At 43.7% G+C, this 25,996-nt stretch overlaps 1 protein-coding gene across 2 annotated transcripts in view; it reads left to right on the forward strand.

Moving 5' to 3' along the window:
* Window positions 1-622: 622 nt before the first annotated feature.
* The window catches only part of mdh1b (malate dehydrogenase 1B, NAD (soluble)), a 65,210-nt gene continuing 39,836 nt past the window's right edge, over window positions 623-25,996 (forward strand). The window contains exons 1-3 of one of the 2 annotated variants that reach the window (XM_068036075.1): window positions 623-674; window positions 2,260-2,372; window positions 16,841-16,975. In XM_068036075.1, the coding sequence (XP_067892176.1) occupies window positions 653-674; window positions 2,260-2,372; window positions 16,841-16,975 (270 nt within the window). In that variant the 5' untranslated portion in view covers window positions 623-652. The other variant, XM_068036076.1, reaches the window with a different exon arrangement.

A 25,996-nucleotide genomic window follows, 5' to 3' on the forward strand; every position in this document is an offset into this window, starting at 1 on the left:
TTAGTTAGTCACAAGAATATTGGAGATATGGGGTAGGGGAAGCTGTTGGATAGACAGTCAAGAGTCATCCAAACTGTTTGCTTTGCAGTTGATGTGGGAAGATGGAAGTGCTGGGTGACCAATGGTGGGAGTATGGGGGATTGGGTGGTTGACGGCAGGAGGCCAGATGATAAAACCCTAAGGAAACATCCAACTTAGAGCTGACAACCCTGTTGCTTGGACAGGCTCAGCAGTGAGTCTGCTCGGAGTCTGAGGTCTCTCTAAGTCATTCAAGGAGTGCAGGTGTTGCCTAGTTTTCCTTCCGAGGGCAGTATCTTTGTCCTCAGCAGTTTTTCCTCTGCCAGTGTTTAGTCCACTTACATATTTGGCTTAATTCAACCTATCCTTTTTGAGCTGCCTCCTTCAACTCCACCAAAAACAATTCTTTAAATTCTTGACACTGATAGTTTTTCCTTTCAACTAGCATCTTGGCTGATGGATTTTATTATTACTTTTTCTCTCTATTCAGGTTGCAATAACCATGAATCACCTGTGGAACTTTATGATTTTGGCTCTTGTTGCAGCTGTCGGGGGGTGGAAAATGGGCGTCGCGCTTGGTGCAACCACTATTCGGGTCCGGGCGCTCCTGTTGCTCGGCAACGCCGCAAACAAAATGGCCAAGTTCGTGGTGGCAGGTAGGTTGGAGGCATTTTCCTGCTAAATGAAGCAAAACATCAAACAAAATCGTTAAACCCACTGAATCTTGCGTTAAAGGTATATAAAGAAATACAGCAAGCTAACAGCATTAACCTTAGAGAGAACAGTGAAAGGGGCAAGCAGTGAAATGTAACACTGACCCTTGGCCTCAGTATCCCTGGCCTGGAGGCGGGTGTTTGGGGGTGGAATGGTCAGGTTAACGATCAGTAGGGGTTTCTGCACCGGGTCCCCCAGTGATCCTGACTGGACATGTTGTGAGACAGAACCAACTTGCATTAAAGCCTTGCATTTATATAGAATCATTCAGGACCTCCGGACACACTAAAGGTGCATTTCAGGGGAAGCTAGAAAAGTACATGAGGGGAGAAAAGAATAGAAGGATACGTTGATAGATTGGGAGGAGGTTCATGTGGAGCACAAACAACAGCATGGATACGTTCGGCCAAATGGCCTGTTTCTGTGCTGTACATTCTATGTAATCTACAGCCAATTAATTACCTTTGACATTTAGCCAGTGTTATAATTTAGGGAAATACGGCAGTCAATTTGCTTACCAGCAGGTTTCCACAAACCTCAATGAGATAAAGGACTGAATAATGTGGATTTTTAGTGCTATTGGTTAAGAGGTAAAATGCTGGCCAGGATACCAGCCAAATTACATGGGCAAGTCTCTGGAGTGGGGCTTGAATGTCTGACTCCGAGGCAAGAGTGCTACTATTTGTGAATAGCAGGCAGTTGAGCAAAGATCCTGGGGGAGGGGGGGAGCTTGAGCAACTGTGTCCCAAAGTCTTCAGGCGTGGGAAAGAAAATTGAAGAGGGTTATCTTTTATTTTAAAGCTGGCACTAATGAAAGAAATAAAGAAAGACTTGCATTTTAGTAGCACCTTTCACAACCTTAAGACTGTGTGGGCGGCGCAGTGGTTAGCACCGCAGCCTCACAGCTCCAGGGACCCGGGTTCGATTCTGGGTACTACCTGTGCGGAGTTTGCAAGTTCTCCTTGTGTTTGCGTCGGTTTTCGCCGGGTGCTCCGGTTTCCTCCCACATCCAAAAGATTTGCAGGTGATAGGTAGATTGGCCGTTGTAAATTGCCCCTAGTGTATGGAGGTGATAGGGAATATGGAATTATTGTAGGGTTAGTATAAATGGGTGGTTGTTGGTCGGCACAGACTCGGTGGGCCGAAGGGCCTGTTTCAGTGCTGTATCTCTAAATAAAAATAAATTAAAAAAAACATCCCAAGATGGTTAGCAAACAATGAAGTACTTTTGAAGTATGGTCGCTGCTATAATGTAGGAAAGGTGGCAGCCAATTTTCCATCCAGAGCTGTGCAATAGGAACAGGAAAAGGCCCTGGAAGTGGGAAGTATAAGTGCATTCACAAAGCAATTTGATGGATTCCCAGAGAGAGGAGAGTTTGAAGGATATGGTGAGAAGATGGCAAGGGAGGTTGATCTGTGAAAAAATGGACAACCATGCTGGATCAATGATCTGTTTCTGTTCTTATGGTGATGCTCTTTCGGCAAGGTAAAGATTACATATATTTTGAATTGTTTTGATTTTTGCAGGTAGAGCAAACTGCCCTTATTATGCCAAGGTAGAACTTGTGGCCGATTATCTTCAGAAAAACTTGCCAGACTTCAAGGTCCATAAAATTGTCCAAATGCCTGAAGATTGGCAGGTCAGTTACTGTGCAGTTCTGAAAGCAGAAAAACAACTTTTTAAAATTTCAGACCTGACATTTGTGCTTCTTTGAATCTAATTGTGAATGGAAGTTCATTGGCGTAGGTATACTTGCTACTAGTTCTGATACTGATACAATAAAAGAGAGTCGTAATATACAAAGAAAGGAGCAGCTAAGTGTGAAATTTTATGGGCCCTGCAAGAGCGGCTTGGGTGGCTTGCAGGGTGATTTAATTAGGCGTGAATAAAAGCAAAATACTGCAAATGCTGGAAATCTGAAATAAAAACAAGAAATGCTGGAAATACTCAGCAGGTCTGGCAGCATCTGTGGAGAGAGAAGCAGAGTTAACGTTTCAGGCAGTGACCCTTCATCAGAATTTCATTAGAACATAAGAACTAGGAGCAGGAGTAGGCAATTCAGTCCCTCGGGTCTGCTCTGCCATTCAATACGATCATGGTTGAGCGCATCTCGGCCTCAACTTCACTTTCCTGCCCATTCTCCATAACCCTTCAATTAAAAATCTGTCTATCTCCTCCTTAAATTTACTCTATGTCCCAGCATCCACCGCACTCTGGGGTAGTGAATTCCAAAGATTCACAACCCTTTGAGAGAAGTAATTTCTCCTCATCTCTGTTTTAAATCTGCTACCCCTTATCCTAAAACTATGACCTCTCATTCTAGATTGCCCAACCAGAGGAAACATCCTCTCTACGTCTACTTTGTCAATCCCCTTAATCATCTTATATACCTCAATTAGATCTCCTCTCATTCTTCAAAACTCGAGAGAGTAAAGGCCTAAACTGCTCAATCTCTCTTCATAAGACAAACCCCTCATCTCTGGAATCAATCTAGTAAACCTCCTCTGAACTGCCTCCAATGCAACTACATCCCTCCTTAAGTAAGGGGACCAAAACGATACGCAATACTCCAGGTGCGGTCTCACTAATGCCTTGTACAGTTGCAGCAACACTTCCCTACTTTTATACTCTATTCCTTTATCAATAAATGCTAAACTTCCATTTGCCTTCCTTATTACCTGCTGTACCTGCATACTAGTTTTCTGTGACTCATGCACGAGGACACCCAGATCCCTCTGCACTGAAGCACTCTGAAGTTTCTCTCCATTTAGATAATAATTTGCCTTTCTATTCTTCCGACCAAAATGTATAACCTCACACTTATCCACATTAAACTCCATCTGCCAAATATTGGCCCATTCACCTAACCTATCCATTTGTAAATTTCTTGTTTCTTTATTGCAACTTACTATCCCATCTATTTTAGTGTCATATGCAAATTTGGCTATTGTACCTTCTATCCCTGCATCCAAGTCATTAATATAGATTGTAAACAGTAATGGAGCCAAACATCCATTCTAATATTTGTGTTCCTTGTGGAACACCAATGAGGTCAAGACATGGAACCACTGACCTCAGATACAACTACAAAGCCGACTGGTGAACACCATGGTTAAATGAACGTGAACCAGGTGGCATGGGAATACCACTCGCCGCTAACTTAATCTGGCAGATAGAACTTAATTTGAACTAAATGTAGGGTAATGAATATTCATGGTATGGAAATGAATGGAAATCTGCAATCCACCACCATGCGGGGGTGATCCCAGACTGCTGCAAACATGTCGCTGATTTAATTGCGCTTAAAAAAAAAAACCCGCCTTTGGAAATCCCCAAAAAAACCTCATGCCTAATTAAATCACCCTGCATGCCACCACGTCTGGCAGAGGGAATGATCACAGTCAATGGGGCAATTCGATTCTGTCAGGCAGGAAGGTCAAGATTTGGGGTTGGGTATTCTACATCTTCATAGCAAGGGGAATGGGATTCGGCAATAACATTAAGGTGGACTTGAGGAGGATCAAGAGTCAGAGTTGGCATTTGTACGGTAACGTCAGGAGGGATGGCATGAATAAATAGATTGTGACACTGTCCAAAGTAATGGGGGGAGGTTCAATGGTAACAGAGGGAAGGGTTAAGGTTACATTGGGTGGGTCAAGGGTGATGGGTTCAGGCTGGAAGATGGCAGGAGGAGGTTGGAAGGTGAAACATGTGTCAAATTGTACATGCACCATTTTATCGAACAACAATACAAACCACGTAGCCTCTCAAGAATTTCAAGTTGAGTGGGAGGAGACCAATGATGGTGGGTGGGATTTCCTGCTGCATGCCATTTTAAGGCACATAAAGCGAACTGCTCATTGCCTCTATAGTTGAGCTGGGTGGCAACAAAAAGCTGCATTGTTTTATTATTTGCAACTCTGCAATGACATGGGTCTCATACACCCAATTTGTCTAGTACCATGGGAAGAAGAGCAGAGGCGCGACTAAGGAGGACTCTTTTCCCTCAAAGGTTGATGCCTGAATGCCAGCAGTAGGCAGAACAGGAAAGTGAGGATGCTCAGAATGATAACATCCAGGAAGGGCATTATCGAAGATGGGCGCTGGTATGTCAGTGCATCCTCAGAAGAAGAACAAATTACCTTCAAATGCCAGAGAGGTAATGCCAAAGATGCCTGAGGATGACGTATGAAATGGTCACAGAAATTTGTAGGATCGTGCAGCATGATCTGCAATCACTTGGGTTTGGTGGGAATCCTATGCCATTTGCCCTCAAGGTGACTACTTCACCCAATTTTTTTGTTTGCGGTGCCTTCAAGGGATCAACGGGTGACATGTGTTGTATCATCACAGTCTGCGACCCATAGGTGTATAAAAGAGGTGACCAATTCCCTATTTTGTGGTGCCAATGGTTTCATCTACGTATCAGTAGATGAGGACAGACAGACAGCAAGTTCTGCAGCATTCGGCACCATCACTGGATTCCCTAGAGTGCAAGGGCTGATCGACTGCACTCGTGGCAATTAGAGCTCCCTGGGACCAGCTTGCTTTCAAAGGCTTCCACCCTTTGAACGTACAACTGGTTTGCGACCACAGGAGAAGAATCATGCAGGTTTGAGCTCGTTTCCCAGGGAGCTGTCACAAATCATACATTCTGAGGAACTCGCAGTTGCCAGGAATTTTTGACAAGCCAGCCGAAGTGGACAGCTGGATCCTGGGTGACCAGGATTAGCCCCTTTGTACATGGTTGATGTCAACAGTCTGGCATCCCCAAAGTGCAGCTGAAAAGCAATACAATGCTGCTCAGGCATCCACCAGAACCATCATCGAACATACCATTGGCATGTCGAAAATGCACTTCCACTGCCTTGACTGGTCTGGAGGGGCTCTTCAGTACATGCCACAAAGGATCTCATGAATGATCATTGTCTGCTGTGCATTGCACAACCTGTCAAATAAACGCGGTCAACTTTTGCAGGTGGAGGAACACCAGTCATCCTCGGATGAGGATTACTATGAAGGGGGTGACGAGGAGGACAACGATGCTGTTATGGATATAAGGGCCATGGAGAGACATGCACAGGGAGAACCTCATATTTCAGCCAACATTAAGGCACTTCATAAAGAAATGTCGGGGGGAGAAAAGAAACATTCTCCATGTATGTTCACATATGCCTGAGGGGTTATTCATTGCTGTAATCGAAAAGAAGGGCTCTTCTGACAACAGCACATGAATCTGCAGTGGAGTTGTGCCGAATAGCCTGTATGCTATCAACTTCATTGAAAGTGATCTGTGTCTCCATGGAAACATTGTCTTGCATCAAGGCATTAATCCACACTCATAGGAAGCTAGAAAATTACAGCACATTGATGTGACCTGCAGATCAAGTCTTCTCTGGGTTATGGTGGAACTGAAAACACACCTATGCAAGGAAAGTAAGGGGGTGACTGCAGAACTACAAATGTAAGGCATGTTGGTCAGGAAAAAACTGCAACATTTTCAAACGGCAAACAGCCATCATTGTAGACTGATGGCTCAAATGTCAATGATAAAAGGATGCAAGCATCAATACATTCCCTGCTATAGCCTCCAATAATCATTTTCCTTTTCAACTGAAACAAAGAAAATGATTTACGAGAGTGCATCAAATATTAAAGCAAATAAATATGTATTTAAACATCATAAATATGTGCACAATATGTACAACATCTGTGCCTCTGCCTTGCTCAAAATTGTTTTTTTTAACGCTTTCTACTACTCTTGGTACAACCCCAAATTCAGCAGCTGAAGTGGAGGCAGTCTATACAATGCACTGCCCATTGCTGTGAATGATCATGGCGGGCATCCTCTGGTGGAATGGGCCCTTGATGGCTCCATCCTACTGGGGGTCTGCAGCGCTGGTGCTTGAGTAACCCCTGTGTGCTCGCCTGCTGGAGGTAAGGGGGCCAATGTCGGTGGGGGACAATGAGATGCCGCTTACCCTGGAGGTGCCCTGAGAGGAAGGCCCCGGGGCAGCTGGTATGCGCTCCTCCTCCTCCATCTGGGTGCATGATGGTACGTGCCTGTCTCCCTGAGGGGAAGGAGCACCCATTGGGAGGTCCTGGTTCCTCATCCCCCTCACTTAAACTCTGCTGCACGGAGTCCATGGCTACAGCGATTGAGTACAGGTCAGAGCACATATGGCTCGAGTGCTCAACCAGGCTCACCATGGAGCTTACCAGAGTCTTGATTGAGGGCGCCATACGCTTATTTGCCTGGGACATGGCAGACGTCATGGCTTGCATGGACTCCTCCATGGCACGTGTAAAGCCTGCATGACCTCCGGCATCTCTGACATATTTTCCACATGGTTTGCTGCACATCCAGCAGACTTCTCATAGCAACAAACAGACCATCATCATGAGTGTGGGGCTGAGCAGGGGCCTGTTACACAGCAATCCTCCGATTGTCAGCAGACTCATCTGGCACAAGCTCCCTCAGTTGCTGGCTGTGTCTGTGTCGTGACCCAGATTCTAAACTTCAACCCCCACAGACCATGTGGGCGTATCTGTGGTGGTGAAGGTAGAAGAAGAGGCAGGTGACGGTGCACCCTCTGGGGCATTGGCATCTTCCTCATTAGTGGAGGAATCTTGTGTTTCACGCCGTTCCGTCACTCAAGTGCAGGCACCTGTAGTGGAGACACAAACAGAGGCACATTAAGCATCAGCTGAACATGAGTTCACACACTTTCCTTTGGTGTGCATACATGGCTACAAGACTGAAGATGACACTTCATCCTTATGCCTTGAGAATCCTGCCTTGCCATCTGTGATTGCTCTGCCTCACTCCTCTCTCACTTTTTTTCTGCCGCTTCCTCCTCAGCCAGTGTCAGGACCCTGATGTCTGGGACACCTCCACCTATCATTGCCCATGTGCACTGGTTGTGGGTGCGTTTATCCTGCAGGAAACAGTGCAGATTTAATGACATATCAAAAGCTGCTTCACACCCATTGTTAACATGCAACGGCAGCACTCATTCCGCTCTGGCTTTCGCACGACACATACAAGGACATCAAAAACGTGCGCAAAGTTGATAATTGGCAGTCGTTTAGTTTATGGCACCAAGGCTGCTCGTGCATTCCACTGCATGTCTTTTCCACCCTCTGTCTTAAAGACACACAGCCAGGGAGGAAAACAATGGAACAACTTCGCCAAGACAACTTGTCCCCACCAATCTGAGTAAGTCATTGATACGTTCGTGACACTGAACCCACATTCGCCACATCACCCCACGGTTCGAGACCTCCTCCACTACTTCCATTCAGGCTGCCTTTGTCAGGCGGGAGGACCTTCTGCCTCCATCTGCAGAGAAGAGAACCTGCTGCCTTTTCCTAATAGCCTGGAGGAGAAACTGCAGGAAGGTATCAGTGAACCAAGGGCCAGGACACTGCCTGTTGCCTGACATTTATTTTGCTCTTGCTGCAGTGAAAAATAAATGGAGAGTTGGTGCTGGGTTTGAAAAAATAAATATGGAAAAAGCAGTTAAAACTGAGTAAAACATTTAATTATGGTAACTGTGAAGACACATACCATGAAGGCTATTGCTCCTTGAGGCTTGGAACACAGAATGATTTGTAGCTGTGGTGCTCATAGTGCTTGACCGAGTGATAGTGGGTTACACCTATGAAAGTCTATGAAAGATGTGAGATATGGGAAAAATGGCAGAAGTGGAACTTTCGCCAACTTCCGGTCCTGCCGTCGGGAACACTGTGAGACTCATAAAATCCTGGCCTGAGTGCTGTATTGGTTTCAAGATGCTGAAACTGGGAGCAATTCAGTTTCCAACGCCAATACTGGATTGAATAAACAAAATTGGAGTAGGATATCATACATAATAATTTTTTTTGCTCTTGTTATCTTTCGAATGATTTGAAAATGTAAGGTAGGCTTTCTGGGAAGGAGTAATGTTTGAGACAGCATACTATCCTTTCAGCTTGGGTTCCAATTTAGCTTGGAGTGATAAGATGAAAGTCTTCTCTCTTCAAATTGTAAGGGCTTTTTCTTTGTGCAGCTTTAGTCTAGATTGCCAGTGAGCATTAATGTAGGTTGCCACAAAATTGCTTCAGAAAGCTGATGGGTAGCTAATGTGGGAAATGTCAGGGCTGCACTGATGCTTTCGCAGGTACTTTTCAGAGTTGAGCGTTATAGCACATATGGAATTTTGCAACAACCTATCAGCATGTAGAAATTAGCACTCAAGATGCTCAGGATACTCAGAAACATAGGACTTAGGAGCAGGAGTAGGCCTTTTGGCCCTTTGAGCCTACGCCACCATTCGATAAGATCAAGGTTGATCTGACTGTGGTCTCAACTCCACTTTCCTGTCTGTTCCCCATAACCCTTGACTCTCTTGTCTATCAAAAATCTATCCAACTCAGCCTTGAATAACTTCAATGAGTCAGCCTCCACTGCTTTCTGGGGAAGAGAATTCCACAGAATACCGACCCTATGAGAAAAAAAAATTCTCCTCATTTCAGTCTTAAAAGGGAGACCTCATTCTTAAATTGTGTCCCCAAGTTCTAGTCTCCCCCACTAGAGGAAACATCCTCTCTATCAAGTCCACTCTGGGTCTTATATGTTTCAATAAGATCACCTCTCATTCTTCTAAACTCCAACAGGTTTCGGCCTAACCTGTTCAACCGTACCTCATTAAAATAACCTGGACTAGTAATCCAGAGCCCAGGCTAATGCTCTGGGGACCTGGGTTCGAATCCCACCACAGCAGATGGTGAAATTTGAAGTCAATTAATAAATCTGGAATTAAAAGCTCGTCTAATGGTGACCATGAAACCATTGTCGATTGTTGCAAAAACCCATCTGGTTCACTAACGTCCTTTAGGGAAAGAAATCTGCTGTCCTTACCTGGTCTGGCCTACATGTGACTCAGGACTCACAGCAATGTGGTTGACTCTTAAATGCCCTCTGAAATGGCCTAGCAAGCCACTCAGTTCAAGAACAATTAGGGATGGGCAATAAATGCTGGCCTAGCCAGCGACGCCAACATCCCACAAATGAATTAAAAAACGCCCTTCATCCCCAGAATTAGTTGAGTGAACTTTCTCTGCACTGCTTGTAATGCAATTATATGCTTTTCATATAAGGAGACCAAAACTGTACACAGTACTCCAGATGTGGTCTCACTCAGGCCCTGTACAGTTGCAGTAAAACTTTCCTACTTTTATACTCTATTCCCCTTGCAATAAATGGTAATATTCCATTTGCTTCTGAATCACTTGTACCTGCATACTAACTTTTTGTGAGTCATGTACCAGGGCACCCAGATCCCTCTGTACCACAGAGTTCTGAAATCTTTCTCCATTTAAATAATATACAGCTTTTCTATTCTTTCTGCTAAAGTGGAGAAGTTCACATTTTCCCACATTATACTCCATCTGCCAAATTTTTGCCCACTCACTTAACCTATCTATATCACTTTGTAGACTCTTTCCTCCTTTTGACAGCTTACTTTCCTTCCTATCTTGGTGTCATCAGCAAATTTAGCTATCATACATTCAGTCCTCTCGTCCAAGTCATTGATATAGATTGTAAATAGTTGAGACCCCAGCACTGATCCCTGTGGCACCGCACTAGTTACAGCTTGCCAACACAAAAAAGACCCATTTATCCCTACTCTCTGTTTCCTGTTAGCATGGATAAAGGACTGGTTAGATAATACATTACCCCAACACCATGTGCTCTTATCTTGTGTAGTATCTTTAAGTAGCTTAAATACTGTCCCATAAATTATGATATATTTCCCATTTTCTATCATGGTGGACTAAAAATACAGTTTGAGCCATTTATTAGGGGAGGTGTATCCAATTAATTTATAAATTCTCACTGCAAATTTAGAATCATGACATGTCATAATGTGCCAGCAAAATAATCTCACTTGTACACCATACAGGACAAAGCAGCCCACTTGATTGGCACCCCAACCACTATCTTAAGCATTCACTCCCTCTTTCACTGGCACACAGTGGCAGCAGTATGTACCATCTACAAGATGGACTGCAGTAACTCGCCAAGGCTCCCGCGACAGCACTTTCCGAACTAGCGACCTCAAGTACCTAGGACAAGGGAAGCAGACAGATCGGACACCACCAGCTGCAAGTTCCCCTCCAAGTTACAAGCCTTCCTTATTTGTAACTATATCACCGTTCCTTCACTGTTCTTGAGTCAAAAATCTGGAACTCCCTCCCTGATAGCACTGTCGGTGAACCTACACTAGATGGATTGCAGCGGTTCAAGAAGGTGGCTCATCACCACCTTCTCAAGGGCAATTAGGGTTGGGCAATAAACACTAGCTTTGCAGGTACACCCAAATCCAGTGAACAAATAAAATATGCAATATACCAGGCATTAATCAATGTCAAACAGCCTAAAAGTCCCTGATGAAAGGGAGCTTTATGCCGAAAGCTGCAGCCATTATTTTATAAAAGGGACATTAGGTTAAAAACGAATGAAAATGATGGCAGGAAAAGACCAACTGTCGATCAAGCCTGCCCGTATTGATGACAGCTGGAGCATCGTGACTAATCAATTCTTTTTCCCTTTCCCCAACTGCCTGCACCTCCAGAAACCATGCAAATTCCTGGGAAAGGCAAAAAAACATAGAAAACTCCACAGCCAATAAGAGAAAAATGCTTTGGAAAATTCCTCTCCGAACCTGCTCAGGCAATCAAATCTAGTCCAGCAGTTCTTATGGACCAACTGTTATCTATAAGGACACTTGCCTTCTATAAGCTGCGATCTCTGCTTCAGTCACGAACCAGTCCAGCTCGATTTTTGAAGGCATGCAGAGAGTCAGTACCTACCACACCAGCCAGCAAGACATTCCAGTAGCTCACTACTCTCTGGGTAAAGAAGAACCACCTAAGAGAGAGGTGCAGTCACTTACAAGGAGGAAGCTACACAGATGACATTACCCTGGAGAAAGAATCTTTGGGACCTAAATATCCCACTTATGCCTATCGAAGCAGCAGTATATGAAGCTTGGTGATTGCCGGGGAGAATTTGTTGAAGATAAGTGGCAATACTTTAAAAGGATTATTAGTGACTTCATTGTAAATATGATAGCAATCATTAATGTTCAAGCCACTGAGCTATTTTAATCACAAGATGATTTTTCAGGCGCTGGGCTAGTAATTAGTTTCGCCATATATAAGAAGTGACATGAATATTCTGGAAAACTGTAAGAAGAAAGGAAGAAGTTTAGTGACTTGACCTGAGGAGCCAAGAACAATCTTGGAAAATAAATTACTCTATCTTCCCATTTTTCATTTTGATGACAAGAGCCTCAACACCCCCTCACTGATCATATTCACTCCTTAAATGGAACATTGAGTCTTGATTCATATTGCGCAATGGCTAAATGGAATTATAACTCTTGCTCCCATTGGCGCACCATGGCTGCAGGGTAGACTGTCTATAGGATGCACTGTACCAACTCATGGAAGCTTCTTCAGCAGCACCTCCCAAACCCATGAGCTCAACCACCTAGGAGGATACTGTATATTAATTGAGTGTTTAACTGAATTCAGATGGTGGGCATTAATTGGGAACTCACCTGTGATCATATATATATAGGAGCAGGCTGAAACTATGGTTGGTGGATTGGAGGTGTATGCTATGTAATGTGTGTGTCTTTGTAAATAAAAACTTCCAAGTGTATAAAGACTAGACTCCAGTTGTATCCTTCTTGCCTGACTATCTGAGTTGTAACACATGGGAACATCATCACCTCCAAGTCACACACCATCCTGACTTGGACATACATCGCCATTCCTTTATCGTCATTGGGTCAAAATGCTGGAACTCCTTACTTAACAACACTGTGGAGCAGCTTCATCACACGAACTGCAATGGTTCAAGAAGTCCCACCACCACCATCTCAAGGGTGACTAAGGATGGACAATAATTGTCAGCCTTGTTACTTGGAAGACGAAATGAGTGGAGACAAGATGATAATGAACACCATCCTGCCTCTTGCACCTCTCATCCCTGCTACCTCTGAGTTACACCACCTGTGCCAACCATCTGTCTGTGCCTAACACCAGTTCAGAGTCTTTCAATCACGAGGATCTAGTTAGGAGGGATGAGGATAGTGCCTTGGGTGACTTACGGAGCGCAAGGGAGCTCGAGGATGACATGTAAATGAGATTTGGCTCTTCCCCAGCAGAGGCTGCACAGAAGTCTTCCCTTGGCTAACTTTGCAGGGGGCACAGATCTCAGGGATACAGCTATGAACAGAAGGCTGTTTGAAGCACAACTATGTGCAGACATAGAAATGACTATTACAGCATGTGCAGCGAATATTACTGAGGTACCAGGAATAGTCACCGGAATAGTTCATCGGAAGCACACACTACCTCTCTGGAGGTTCAAGTGGGACAGACATGGGAAATCCCATCAGTCTGGACTTCAGACATTTGGAACCAGTCATAATCTGGTAGGTTTAATTAGATCTACCCTCCTGCTTATTTAGTCACAAAGAAACAGGCACAACTGGAGTTGGCTGACACGAGGCTGCTGTTTGTCAAAATACCAGACCTCTATGTTAATCGCTTTGTGTTCTACTCACAGCGCATGCAGGAGACCAGGGCTGTAAGAGCATTTTAGTTGCTGCTCTGGAGCTGAGTTAATTCTTTGTCTTTGGCTCGACATCCATTCTTTTCCTCTTATGCCTCTTTGAAGAAATTTGGAACATTTTTGAAGTGCATAGCCAAAAGCGTAGAATACTAGTCATGGGAATTCATGATCAAACTGCCCATAGCTTTGGTTAGACCATACAGTAGCCAGTTGGCTCAGTTGTCAGAGTGTGGTGCTAATAACACCAAAATCATGGGTTCATAAGAACATAAGAAATAGCAGCAGGCATAGGCCTTATTGCCCCTCAAACCTGCTCCGTCATTCAATAAGATCATGGCTGATCATCTACTTCAACTCCATTTCCCCATCCTATCCCCATATCACCTTGCTTTACGAGGTACATTCCTTCTTTAAATGGGACCTAAAGTGGCTAGTCCTCAACTATTGACTCTGTTTTTCATTACACTCTTAACTTTGGTCCCCTGTTGCTCAAAAGGCTGAACAGTTTGGAAAACCTCTATATAGGTCTGATGAAATCCACCATCACAGGTCCAGGATGCGTTGGTTTGCCAGGCAGAGTTTCACAAACAACTTCAGAGTCCTATTGTGTGTCCCGGTAACCTTGGAGTGTGACCACGATCCTCAATATAGACCTTCGGAAGCTTGTTGATATATTTAAGGGGAAGCTAGATAAACACATGAAGGACAAAGGAATAGAAGGTTTTGCTGATGGGATTAGATGAAGAGGAGTGGGATGAGGTTTGTGTGGAGCATAAACCTCCATTGACCAGTTGGGCTGAATGGCCTATTTCTGTGCTGTACTTTCTATGTAATTTAATGTGATGGGTACTATGTCTGTTTTTGGTCACTGAGCCACAATGGAGCTATTCATAAGCTGGAGGTTGTGCAGAGTAGAACCACAAGGCTGTTCCCAGTTTTGAGAGGAGTCAGTTAGGAGGAAAGACTGCAGAAACTTGGCTCTCCAGCCTTGAAAGGAGATGCCCAAAAGGTGATCATGTAGAGGTTTACGGGATACACAAATGCATGTAGCATAAGAAATAAAGCAAGTGAGTTAGTTGCACAAAATCCAATTAAAGGATATGATGCAGCAACCATTACATAGACCTGGCTACAAGCTCGGCATGATTGGTAGTTAAATATTCTAGGCTATAGGATCTTTAGAAAGGACAGGGAAATTGGGGAAAGAATATTGATAAAAGACACAAATGACAGCAGTAGAAAGGGCATTCAGAAAGGGGGATCAAGCAGTGGAAACACTATTGCTCGAATGAAGGAATAGTAAATGATGCAATACTGTGATAAGAGTTGTCTACAGACCATTCAGAATAATGTAGTGGGGTGGGGGGCTGCGGGTGGAAGTTTAAATACTGTGATATAACAAAAACAATGTGGTTATAGTGGAAGATTTTAATTTTCACTTAGATCAAGAGATGTAGAACAGCTCAAGTATAAAAAGCAGTGAACTTCGAGAATGCATTTGGGACAGTTTTATAAAACAGTGGGATCGATTCAGTCTTTTTAGGTGTCCATATCTGCGCTAAAGTAGAACAGCACAGGAGGAGGCTATTCAGCCCATCCAATCTGCAGTGGCTCTTTGGAAGAGCAACCAGTTAGTCCCAGTCCCTTGTTCTTTCCCCATATTCCTGCAATTTTTCTCCGACAAGCATTTATCCAATTTCATTTTGAAAGCTTCTATTGAATCTGTGTCCACCACCCTATCAAGCAGTGCATTCCAAATCCTAACTACTCGTCGTGTGAAAAGTTTCTTCTCATATCGGGGTGATGATAAGGTGGCCGCACTTTTCGAGGTCAGTGCCTCATCTTCATCGAGCTGGCAAGCTGCAGGATGCCATATGGGTGATCAGATTATGAGATGGCCAATATTGCTCATCCCGCACCCCCCCAATGGGACGTGATGGGTTGAAGGGAGTCCTGGAGCAATAGTGGACTAGATTATGCTTGTGGGGCCCGTAGAACTAACTTGATTGAATTTTTTGAGGAAGTGATGAAGATGATTGATGAAGGAAGGGCAGTGGATGTTGTCTATATGGACTTCAGTAAAGCCTTTGACATGGCAGAGTGGTACAAAAGTTGAAGCCATACGGGATCAGAGGTGAGCTGGTAAGATGGATACAGAACTGGCTCGGTCATAGAAGACAGAGGGTAGCAGTGGAAGGGTGCTTTTCTGAATGGAGGGCTGTGACTAGTGGTGTTCTGCAGGGATCAGTGCTGGGACCTTTGCTGTTTGTATTATATATAAATGATTTGGAGGAAAATGTAGCTGGTCTGATTAGTAAGTTTGCGGACGACACAAAGGTTGGTGGAGTTGCGGATAGTGATGAGGATTGTCAGAGGATACAGCAGGATATAGATCGGTTGGAGACTTGGGCGAAGAAATGACAGATGGAGTTTAATCCGGACAAATGTGAGGTAATGCATTTTGGAAGATCTAATACAGGTGGGAAGTATACAGTAAATGGCAGAACCCTTAGGAGTATTGACAGGCAGAGAGATCTGAGCGTACAGGTCCACAGGTTACTGAAAGTGGCAACGCAGGTGGATAAGGTAGTCAAAAAGGCATACGGCATGCTTGCCTTCATCAGTCGGGGCATAGAGTATAAAAATTGGCAAGTCATGCTGCAGCTGTACAGAACTTTAGTTAGGCCACACTTAGAATGTTGCATGCAATTCTGGTCGCCACACTACCAGAAGGATGTGGAGGCTTTGGATAGGGTACAGAAGAGGTTTACCAGGATGTTGCCTGGTCTGGAGGGCATTAGCTATGAGGAGAGGTTGGATAAACTCGGATTGTTTTCACTGGAACGACGGAGGTGGAGGGACGACATGATAGAGGTTTACAAAGTTATGAGCGGCATGGACAGAGTGGATAGTCAGAAGCTTTTTCCCAGGGTGGAAGAGTCAGTTACTAAGGGACATAGGTTTAAGGTGCGAGGGGCAAAATTTAGAGGGGATGTGCGAGGCAAGTTCTTTACACAGAGGGTGGTGAGTGCCTGGAACTTGCTGCCGGGGGAGGTGGTGGAAGCAGGTACGATAGCGACGTTTAAGAGGCATCTTGACAAATACATGAATAGGATGGGAATAGAGGGATATGGGCCCCGGAAGTGCAGAAGGTTTTAGTTTAGACAGGTATCCAGATCGGCGCAGTCTTGGAGGGCCAAATGGCCTGTTCCTGTGCTGTACTGTTCTTTGTTCTTTGTGCAAGACAAGTTCAGAAGGGCAATACTTGGATTTCAGTTGGGCTCATGCACAATTAGAAAATCTAAGTTTGGGTGTAATAAAGTCGAAGCATTTTCCACTTCCTACAGTGCTAACACATTCTATCGTTTTGGTTATTGTTTAATATTGTGCATTCCCTCAGCTACAAGTGACTATGTTTGACTTTGAGAAGCAAGAAAGCAAGCGCATTCCATGTCTGTGTGTTTGTTTTTCTCCAGCCATGGCTTCAAGCGTTATGTAAACAAAATGGCTGGACACATGAACACTCCCCAATTATATGGCGAGAGCTTGTGGACCGTGGAGGAAAGGGATTACTGTTGGGTGGATTCAATGCCTTTATGGAGTTTGCACAGGTAGGATTTGGAAAAAACATACTCTGATGCCCCAAGTTCCATTTGCACGATGGAAAATGTGTTGGAAAATGAATTGCTTTTTCTTGTTTGAGGTGTTCCTGAATCTAGAGGTGCTAAATTCTTTGAGGATTTTTGAAAAGGCACAGGATAATGTCAAATCCAAACGGTTGTAGCTCTTTTGTAACTTTGTAGAACAAGTTTCTTTGTGTGTGTAACAAATGACCTAAAAGATGTCGGGAGCTAACACATTGTTTGGTTGGGGAGAGAGTGCTCCCAGTCTCATTTATGGATTTGCAGATCAATAGCAGAGTTTCCAACCACCTGTAATTCTCCGTCTAAAGCCCTTTGCCTTGCTACATTTCCCCTCTGCATCCTGAAGAGTCTCTTGGAACATGTTTCTTTGTGCTTTTGGTTACTTCCCCCAACTTGCTGCCCAACGTCCAATGCTCCTCTTATGCAACCGCTTAGTACGGTTTGTTGCAAATCTAGGTTGTTGAAAATGCAAATTTATTGTCTCGCTGACTTTGCAAGGTCGGTGCTTCCTCTGTTGCTTGTGGGACTTGCTTGGTGGATGGGAGCTGGAACTGGCAGCGATTAGGGAGGAAGAGCCTAAAATGGCACTGGGGGAGCCTAACTGCTTCATCTGACCCCAATTAGCATATATTCATGCGGTGCCAGAATCAAGGTCCATCTGAATGTTGAAACGGTATCAACTTTGCAGTAAGTAAGTGCTTCCATCACACATGCTTTCTTGGTCCCATTATTCGCTTTCATAAATGCAAATGGGACAGTAAGAACTCAAATCACCTCCATTCAGCTATGATCATTTGCCCATGCACATTGCCAGGTATCCCCTTTTTGCTTTGTGCTATTCATTTATCCCTTTTTATCCCACAATTATGGGCACTGCCCATGTACTTTCATATTGTCTCATAAATGAGTTGAAATATCATAATCCTAAATGTGTTAACCTTGTATTCACACACTTGGTCTCAGCCTTGGCTCAGTGGTAGCACTCTCGCTTCTGCATCTGAATGTCTTGGGTTCAAGACCCACTCCAGTGACTTGAGTACATAATTTTGTCTAACACTTCAATACATTACTGTCAGAGGTGCTGTCTTTCAGCTGAGATGTTACACCAAGGCCCTATCTGCCATTTCGGGTAGACATGAAATATCCGAAGAAGAGGATTTCTCCAAGTGTCCTGGACAATTTATATCCCTCCACCAGCATCATTAAAACAGATTATCCGGTCATGATCACATTGCTGTTTGTGCAACTTTGTTCTGTGCAAATTGGCTGCCAGGTCTCCACATTCCAACTTTAAAAGTACTTAATTGACTGTGAAGCGCTTTGGGACGTCCTAAAGATATGAAAGGCATTGTATAAATGAAAGTTCTGTTTTCCATTACAGTAGTAAAGGAATTTCAGATGAATGCATAAATGCATTTGTTAATAATATCTTATAACAGAATTTCAACCCCAGAGAGTTGGAACAAAATCGCCCCATGACTTTATTTTGCCCCCAACCTTGGCTGTTACTGGATGCTGCATCTAGTGGCCATGTCATGAACCCAAAGAAGATAGCCAGTTCCAAATGTCAGTCCAGAATAAGAACGTAACATAAGAAATAGGAGCAGGAATAGGCCATGCGGCCTGTCGAGCTTGCTCCACCATTCAATATCATGGCTGATCTTTGGTTTCAACTCCACTTTCCCGCCTGCTCCCCATATTCCTTGATTGACCAAAAATTTGTCTATCTCAGCCTTAAATACATTCAATGATGGCACATCCGCAAGTTGCTGTGGTAGAAATTTCCAAAAATTCACAACCTTTTGAGTGACGAAATTTCTCCTCATCTCAGTCCTAAATAATCGTCTCCTTATCCTGAGACTGTACCCCGTGTTCTAGATTCCCCAGCCAGGGGAAACAACCTCTGTGTCTACCCTGTCAAGCCCCTTCAAAATCTTGTATGTTTGACTGCAATCAACTCTCATTCTTCTAAACTCCAGTAGGTATAGGCCCAATTTACTCAGCCTCTCATCATAGGACAACCCTCTCATCCCAGGAACCAATCTAGTGAACCTTTGCTAATATAAAAGCAAAATACTGCGGATGCTGGAAATCTGAAATAAAAACAAGAAATGCTGGAACCACTCAGCAGGTCTGGCAGCATCTGTGGAAAGAGAAGCAGAGTTAACGTTTCGGTTCCGATGAAGGGTCACTGACCCGAAACGTTAACTCTGCTTCTCTTTCCATAGATGCTGCCAGACCTGCATAGTGAACCTTTGCTGTTCTGCCTCCAAGGCAAGTATATCCTTCCTTAAACATGAAGACCAAACTGCACACAGTATTCGAGGTGTGGTCTCACCAACGCCCTATACAATTTTAGTTTAGTTTAGTTTAGAAGTTTAGTTTAGTTTAGAGATACAGCACTGAAACAGGCCCTTCGGCCCACCAAGTCTGTGCTGACCATCAACCACCCATTTGTACTAATCCTACACTAATTCCATATCCCTACCACATCCCCACTTGTCCCCCTATTTCCCTACCACCTACCTATACTAGGGGCAATTGTTAATGGCCAATTTACCTGTCAACCTGCAAGTCTTTGGCATGTGGGAGGAAACCGGAGCACCCGGAGGAAACCCACGCAGACACAGGGAGAACTTGCAAACTCCACACAGGCAGTACCCGGAATTGAACACGGGTCGCTGGAGCTGTGAGGCTGCCCAATTGTAGCAAGACTTCTTTATTCTTGTACTCCAATCACATTACAATAAAAGCCAACATGCCATATACCTTCCTAATTGCTTGCTGTACCTGCATGCTAACTTGGCGTTCCTTGTACGAGTACACCCAAGTCCTTCCGAACTTCAACATTTACAAATTACATGCCTTTTAAAAATATTCTGCTTTTCTATTCTTATGACCAAAGTGAATAACTTCACACTTCCCCACATTATACTCCATCTGCCACCTTGTTGCCCGCTCACTTAACCTGTCTATATCACTTTGCAGCCTCTCTGTGTCTTCCTCACAGCTTACATTCCCAACTAGCTTTGTATCATCGGCAAACTTAGATACATTACTCTCTGTCTCTTTGGCTAATCATTAATATAGATTGTAAATAGCTGAGTCCCAAGCGCTGATCCTTGCGGCACTCCACTAGTCACAGTCTGCCAACTTGAAAATGCCCCATTTATCCCTACTGTTTGCTTCCTGTCCATGAACCAATCCTCTATCCTTGCTAATATATTACTCCCAACTCCATGTGCCCTTGTTTTGCATATTAACCTTTTGCGTGGCACTTTATTGAATGCCTTTTGGAAATCCAAGTGTACTACATTTACTGGTTCCCTTTTATCTACCCTACTAGTTATATCCTCAAAAAACTCTAATAAATTGGTCAAACACCATTTCCCTTTCATAAAACTATGTTGACTTTCTCTGATCATACTATGATTTTCAAAGTGCATTGTTAAGACTTCCTTAATAATAGATTTTCCCAACGACTGCTGTCAGGCTAACTGGCCTGTAGTTCCCTGTTTTCTCTCTCCCTCCTTTCTTGATTTTATATTTGTTTATTTGTTAACTTCCAATCTGCTGAGACCGTTCCAGAATCTAGGGAATTTTGGAAAATCATTACCAGTGCATTCACTATCTCTGCAGCATCTCTTTTAGAACCCTAGGATATTGGCCATCAGGTCTGGGCGATTTGTCAGATTTTAGTCCCTCAAGCTTCTCCAATACTTTTTCTCTGCTGATATTAATTACCTTAATTTCCTCACTCTTTTTAGCTCCGAGGTTACCCTCTATTTCTGGTATGTAACTTGTGTCTTCTACTGTGAAGATAGACACAAAATATTTGTTCAATGTCATTGCCATTTCCTCATTCCCCATGATCATTTCTTCTGTCTCTGCTTCTAAGGGACCAACATTTATTTTAGCTACTCTCGTCCTTTTTATATACTTCCAATCTGTTTTTATGTTCATGGCTAGTTTACTCTCATTTTATTTTTTCCCTTTTTACGAACTTTTTGGTGGCTGTTTGCTGGTTTCTAAAACATTCCCAATCCTCATACTTACTACTATTCTTTACAAGAATACAAACATCTTCTTTTAATCTAATACTATCAGTAACCTCCTTAGTAAGCCAAGGATGGATCTTCCTTGCTAAGTTTTTGATTTTCACTGGAATATGTTTTTGTTGAAAATCTTGAATTGTTTCTTTTAAACGTTTCCCACTATTTATTTACTGCCATACCTTTTAGTATATTTACCCAATCAACGTTAGCCAGCTCTGCCCTCATACCTATGTAATTGGCTTTGTTTTAGTTTAAGATTCTCGTTTGTGATTGAAGTATGTTGTTTTCAAACTTAGTGTGGAATTCAATTGTATTATGATCACTATTTCCCAGCAGAGCTTTTACTATGAGGTTACTAATTAACCCTGCCTTACTCCACAATATTAGATCTAAAGTAGTCCTATCCCTAGTTGGTTCCACAACATATTGCTCCAGGAAACTGTCACAAAAGCATTCTACAAACTTCTTCCCAATAACCTTTGCCAATTTGATTAGTCCAGTCTATGTGTGAAGATTAGTCACCCACAATTATTATATTGCCTTTGTTACATGCTCCGATAATTTCTTGTTGAATGCTCTGTCCTATGGTATAACTACTGTTGGGCAGCCTATAAACAACTCCCACCAGCATTTTCTGACTCTTGTTATTCCTAATCTCCACCCATACTATTTCTATTTCCTGATCTTCCAAGCCAAGATCTTTTCTCACTAATGTCCTTATGCCATCCTTTATTATCAGGGCTACCCTTCCTCCTTTTTCATTCTGCCTGTCTTTTCGAAATGTTATGTACCCTGGAATATTTATTTCCCAAACTTGGTCACCTTGTAACCATGTCTCTGTAATGGCAATTAGATCTGAATCATTTATCTCTATTTGTGCCATTTTTTCATCTATCTTATTCGCGCATTCAGATAAAGAGCCTTTAATATTCTTTTACTACTATTTCCTGCAAGGACCTTATTCCTTGATGCACTATTAGCGCTAGACTCTCTGTTCCTTCCTGTCCCACTCTGCTTGTCTTTACTCACATCACTACACGGTTCAATTGACGCGACTTTTCTCTTTGGATTTCTAATTCTCTTTCACCTAAACCTACCCCTCCCCCCCCATCCCCCGCCAACCCAGTTAGTTTAAAGCTCTATCTACAGCCTTAGTTACATGATTTGCCAGGACACTGGTCCCAACCCATTCTCAATGGAACAGCTCCCTCTTCCTGAGTACTGTTGCCAGTTCCCCATGAATCAAAACCCCTTCTTCCCACACTGCTCTTTGAGCCGTGCATTTGATTCTCTAATCTGCTTGACCCTATGCCAGTTGGTGCGTGGCTCAGGTAACATCCAGAGATTATTACCTTTGAGTTCTGCATTTTAATTTGGACCTAAACTCCTCAAACTATCCCAGCAGAGCATCGTTCCTAGTTCGACCTATGTTGTTGATTCCTACATGATCATGACAACTGCATCCTCCCCTTCAAACTGCAAGTTCGTCTGCAGCCGTGGTGAAATGTCCTTAGCCCTGACACCAGGCAGGCAACAAAACCTTTGGCGCTCCCAGTCGCGGCTACAGAAAACAATCTCTATTCTCCTGACTATACTGTCTCCTATCACTACCAAATTCCTTTTCGCTCGGCCCACTTGAATGGCTTCCTGCTCCATGCTGCCATGGTCAGTTTGCTCATCCACCCTGCAGTCCTTATTCTCATCCACACAGGTAGCGAGCACTTCATACTTGCTGGGCAAAATCAAGGGTTGAAGCTCCTCCATCACTCCATGCTGGATCCCCATACCTGCCTGACTCACAGTCACACCCTCCAGTCCCTGACTATTGATCAACTCTAAAATGCTACATAACCGAATGGGTGTAACTGCCTCCTGGAACAAAGTGTCCAGGTAACCCTTCTCCCTCCCTGATGCTCTGCAATGTCTGCAACTCAGACTCCAGCTCAGCAACTCTGAGCCAAAGTTGTTCAAGTTGCAGAAATTGCAGCTATGATTGTTCAGGACTGCAATGCATTCCACAGATTCCCACATGATGTTCCACAACCAGATGGAATACAATTTTTAATATTGGAAAGTGGCATATGATTAAGAGAAATGGACATACAATGTCAGAATACATTAATATTGTGGTACATGTTCTATCATAACATCAGACCTTTTTGGGGAAATGTGCACGTTAAATGAGCTAAGTTACATAGAATCTTACAACACTGGAATAGGCTGTTCAGTCCAATTAGTCTATATTGGTGTTTATGCTCCTCACGAGCCTGCCCCCACCTTACTTCATCTCCCTATGAACATATCCTTCTATTCCTTTCTTCCTCATGTACTTATCTAGCCTTCCCTTAAATAATCTATGCTATTCACCACAGTCACTCTATGTGACAATGAATTCCACATTCTCACCCATTCTCTGAGTTAAGAACTTTCTCCTGAATTCCTTATTAGTGACTAGCTTACATTTATGATCCCTAGTTTTGGACTCTTTCAGAGCTGGATAGAGAGCTGGCTAAAAAAAAAAGTAAACAGATAGTAGGGGTTAAAGGTAAAAGGAAGCAAAATACTGTGGATGCTGGAAAACTGTAATAAAAACAGTGCAAAAATTACTCAGCAGGTCTGGCAGCATCTGTGGAGAGAGAAACAGAGTTAACATTTCAGGTCAGTGACCTTTCATCAGAACTGCAGATTGCTCTACAGAACTGGATTGCTCTACAGAAAGCTGGCATGGACTCGATGGGCCGAATGGCCTCCTTCTGTGGCGTAATGATTAACTTTAAGTCTGTGCTTTGGAATTATATTCCAAAAAGGAACTCCAGTGCTCGTTGGCACTTTTTATGGCTTTGAGAAACGGTTTTAATAATTTTTGAGTCTGTACTCCATGATCTCTTTACATTTCGATTCCAGTTGGACTCTTATTTTCCAAGGTGGCCTCCTCCCCAATATTTAACTATATTGAAATTCATTGCCATTTACACACCCACTCTGCATGTTTGTTGATGTCTTCTTGTATTTTGTTGCTGTCATCTTCAGGACACCATTTTGGAGTAATCCGCAAATTTTGATGTTGTAATTCTGATTCATGAGCCCAAATTATTCATGCAAATTGTGAACAATAGGGGTCCCAGCACTTATCCTTGTGGGATGTCACTTCCCACCTTCCGCTAGTCTGAGTAACTACTTTTAACCCCTATTACTTTTTTTTAAGCCAGCTCACTATCCAGCTTCCCCTTAAATCCATGTAAGGTTATCACCACAACCAGTCCACGTGGCAACAAATTCCACATTCTCACCGCTCTCTGAGTAAAGAACAGTAGCATAGTGGTAATGTTACTGCATTGGTAATCCAGAGACCTGGACCAATGCTCTGGAGACACGAGTTCAAATCCTACCACTGCAGCTGATGGAATTTAAATTCAATTCATTAATAAATCTGGAATTAAAAGCTAGTCTCAGTATTGGTGACCATGAATCTACTGGATTGTCATAAAAATCCATCTAGTTCACTAATGCCCTCAGGGCAGGAAATCTTCAGTCCTTACCCGGTCTGGCCTGCATGTGACTCCAGATCCACAGCAATGTAGTTGACTCTTAACCGCCCTCTGAAATGGCCCAGCAAGCCACTCAATTGCATCCGGCCACTACAGAAAAGTCAGAAAAGAATAAAACCAGTTAGACCATCTGGCACCAACCTAGGCACTGGAAATGACAAAGGCACACGCTTCTCCATCAACCCTGCAAAGTCCTCGTCACTAACATCTGGGGACTTGTGCCAAAATTGGGAGAGCTGTCACACAGACTATTCAAGCAACAGTCTGACATTGTCATTCTCACTGAACCGTATCTTACCACCAATGTTCCAGACTCTTCCATCATCATGCCTGGGTATGTCCTATCCCACCGGCAGGACAGTGGCTTAAAGTTGGAAGGGAGAGGCCCTGAGAGTCCTCAACATTGACTCCAGACCCCATGAAGTCTCATGGCATCAGGTCAAACACGGGAAAGGAAACCTCCTGCTGATTACCACCTACCGCCCTCCCTCAGCTGATGAATCAGCACTCCTCCATGTTGAACACCACCTGGAAGAAGCACTGAGGGTAGCAAGGGCACAGAAGGTACTCTGGGTGGAGGATTTCAATATTCATCACTAAGAGTGGCTCAGTAGCACCACTACTGATCGAGCTGGCAGGATCCTGAAGGACATATCTGCCAGACTGGGTCTGTGGCAGGTGGTGAGAAAAGCAACAAGAGGGAAAAACCTACTTAACCACGCCCTCACCAATTTTTTCCCCCCAAAATATACTTTATTCATAGAAATCTGTAATAAAAAAATGCATTACAAAACATTCAAAACAGCACCAAGTTGACATTCCAAAAATTGCAAAGGAAATCAGTTTTCTTCAATACACCCTTCCATTCCATTTTACATGCCATGTACATTTTACAGCAAGCCCATATTTGGTGTATACAGCCCGAGGCATGTCCCATGGGTCCAGCCCCTCAGTTCGCTTTGGTGGGAGGACCTTACACAGTGGTCTTTCCCCATTGAGCCTTTGCAGTGGCTGCCCCAAGCTTTAGTGTGTCCCTCAGCACGTAGTCCTGGACCTTGGAATGTGCCAATCTGCAACACTCGGCCATGGACAACTCTTTTTGCTGGACGACCAGCAAGTTTTGGGCAGACCAAAGAGCGTCTTTCACCAAATTGATGGTCCTCCAGCAGCAGTTGATGCTTATCTCGGTGTGTGTCCCTGGGAACAGCCCGTAGAGCACAGACTCCTGTGTTACAGAGCTGCTTGGGATGAACCGCGACAAAAACAACTGCATCTCTTTCCACACCACAGTCACCTTGAGGGCATTGTGCAGAGGGGGCGAGACTCCGGGCGTGCAGGAAGGATCTGACCGGGAGGGCCCTTCTCATCACCAGTCAAGCTACGTC

Source organism: Heterodontus francisci, chromosome 7, assembly GCF_036365525.1.
Source record: "Heterodontus francisci isolate sHetFra1 chromosome 7, sHetFra1.hap1, whole genome shotgun sequence".
In the NCBI taxonomy this organism is placed as follows: Eukaryota; Metazoa; Chordata; class Chondrichthyes; order Heterodontiformes; family Heterodontidae; genus Heterodontus; species Heterodontus francisci.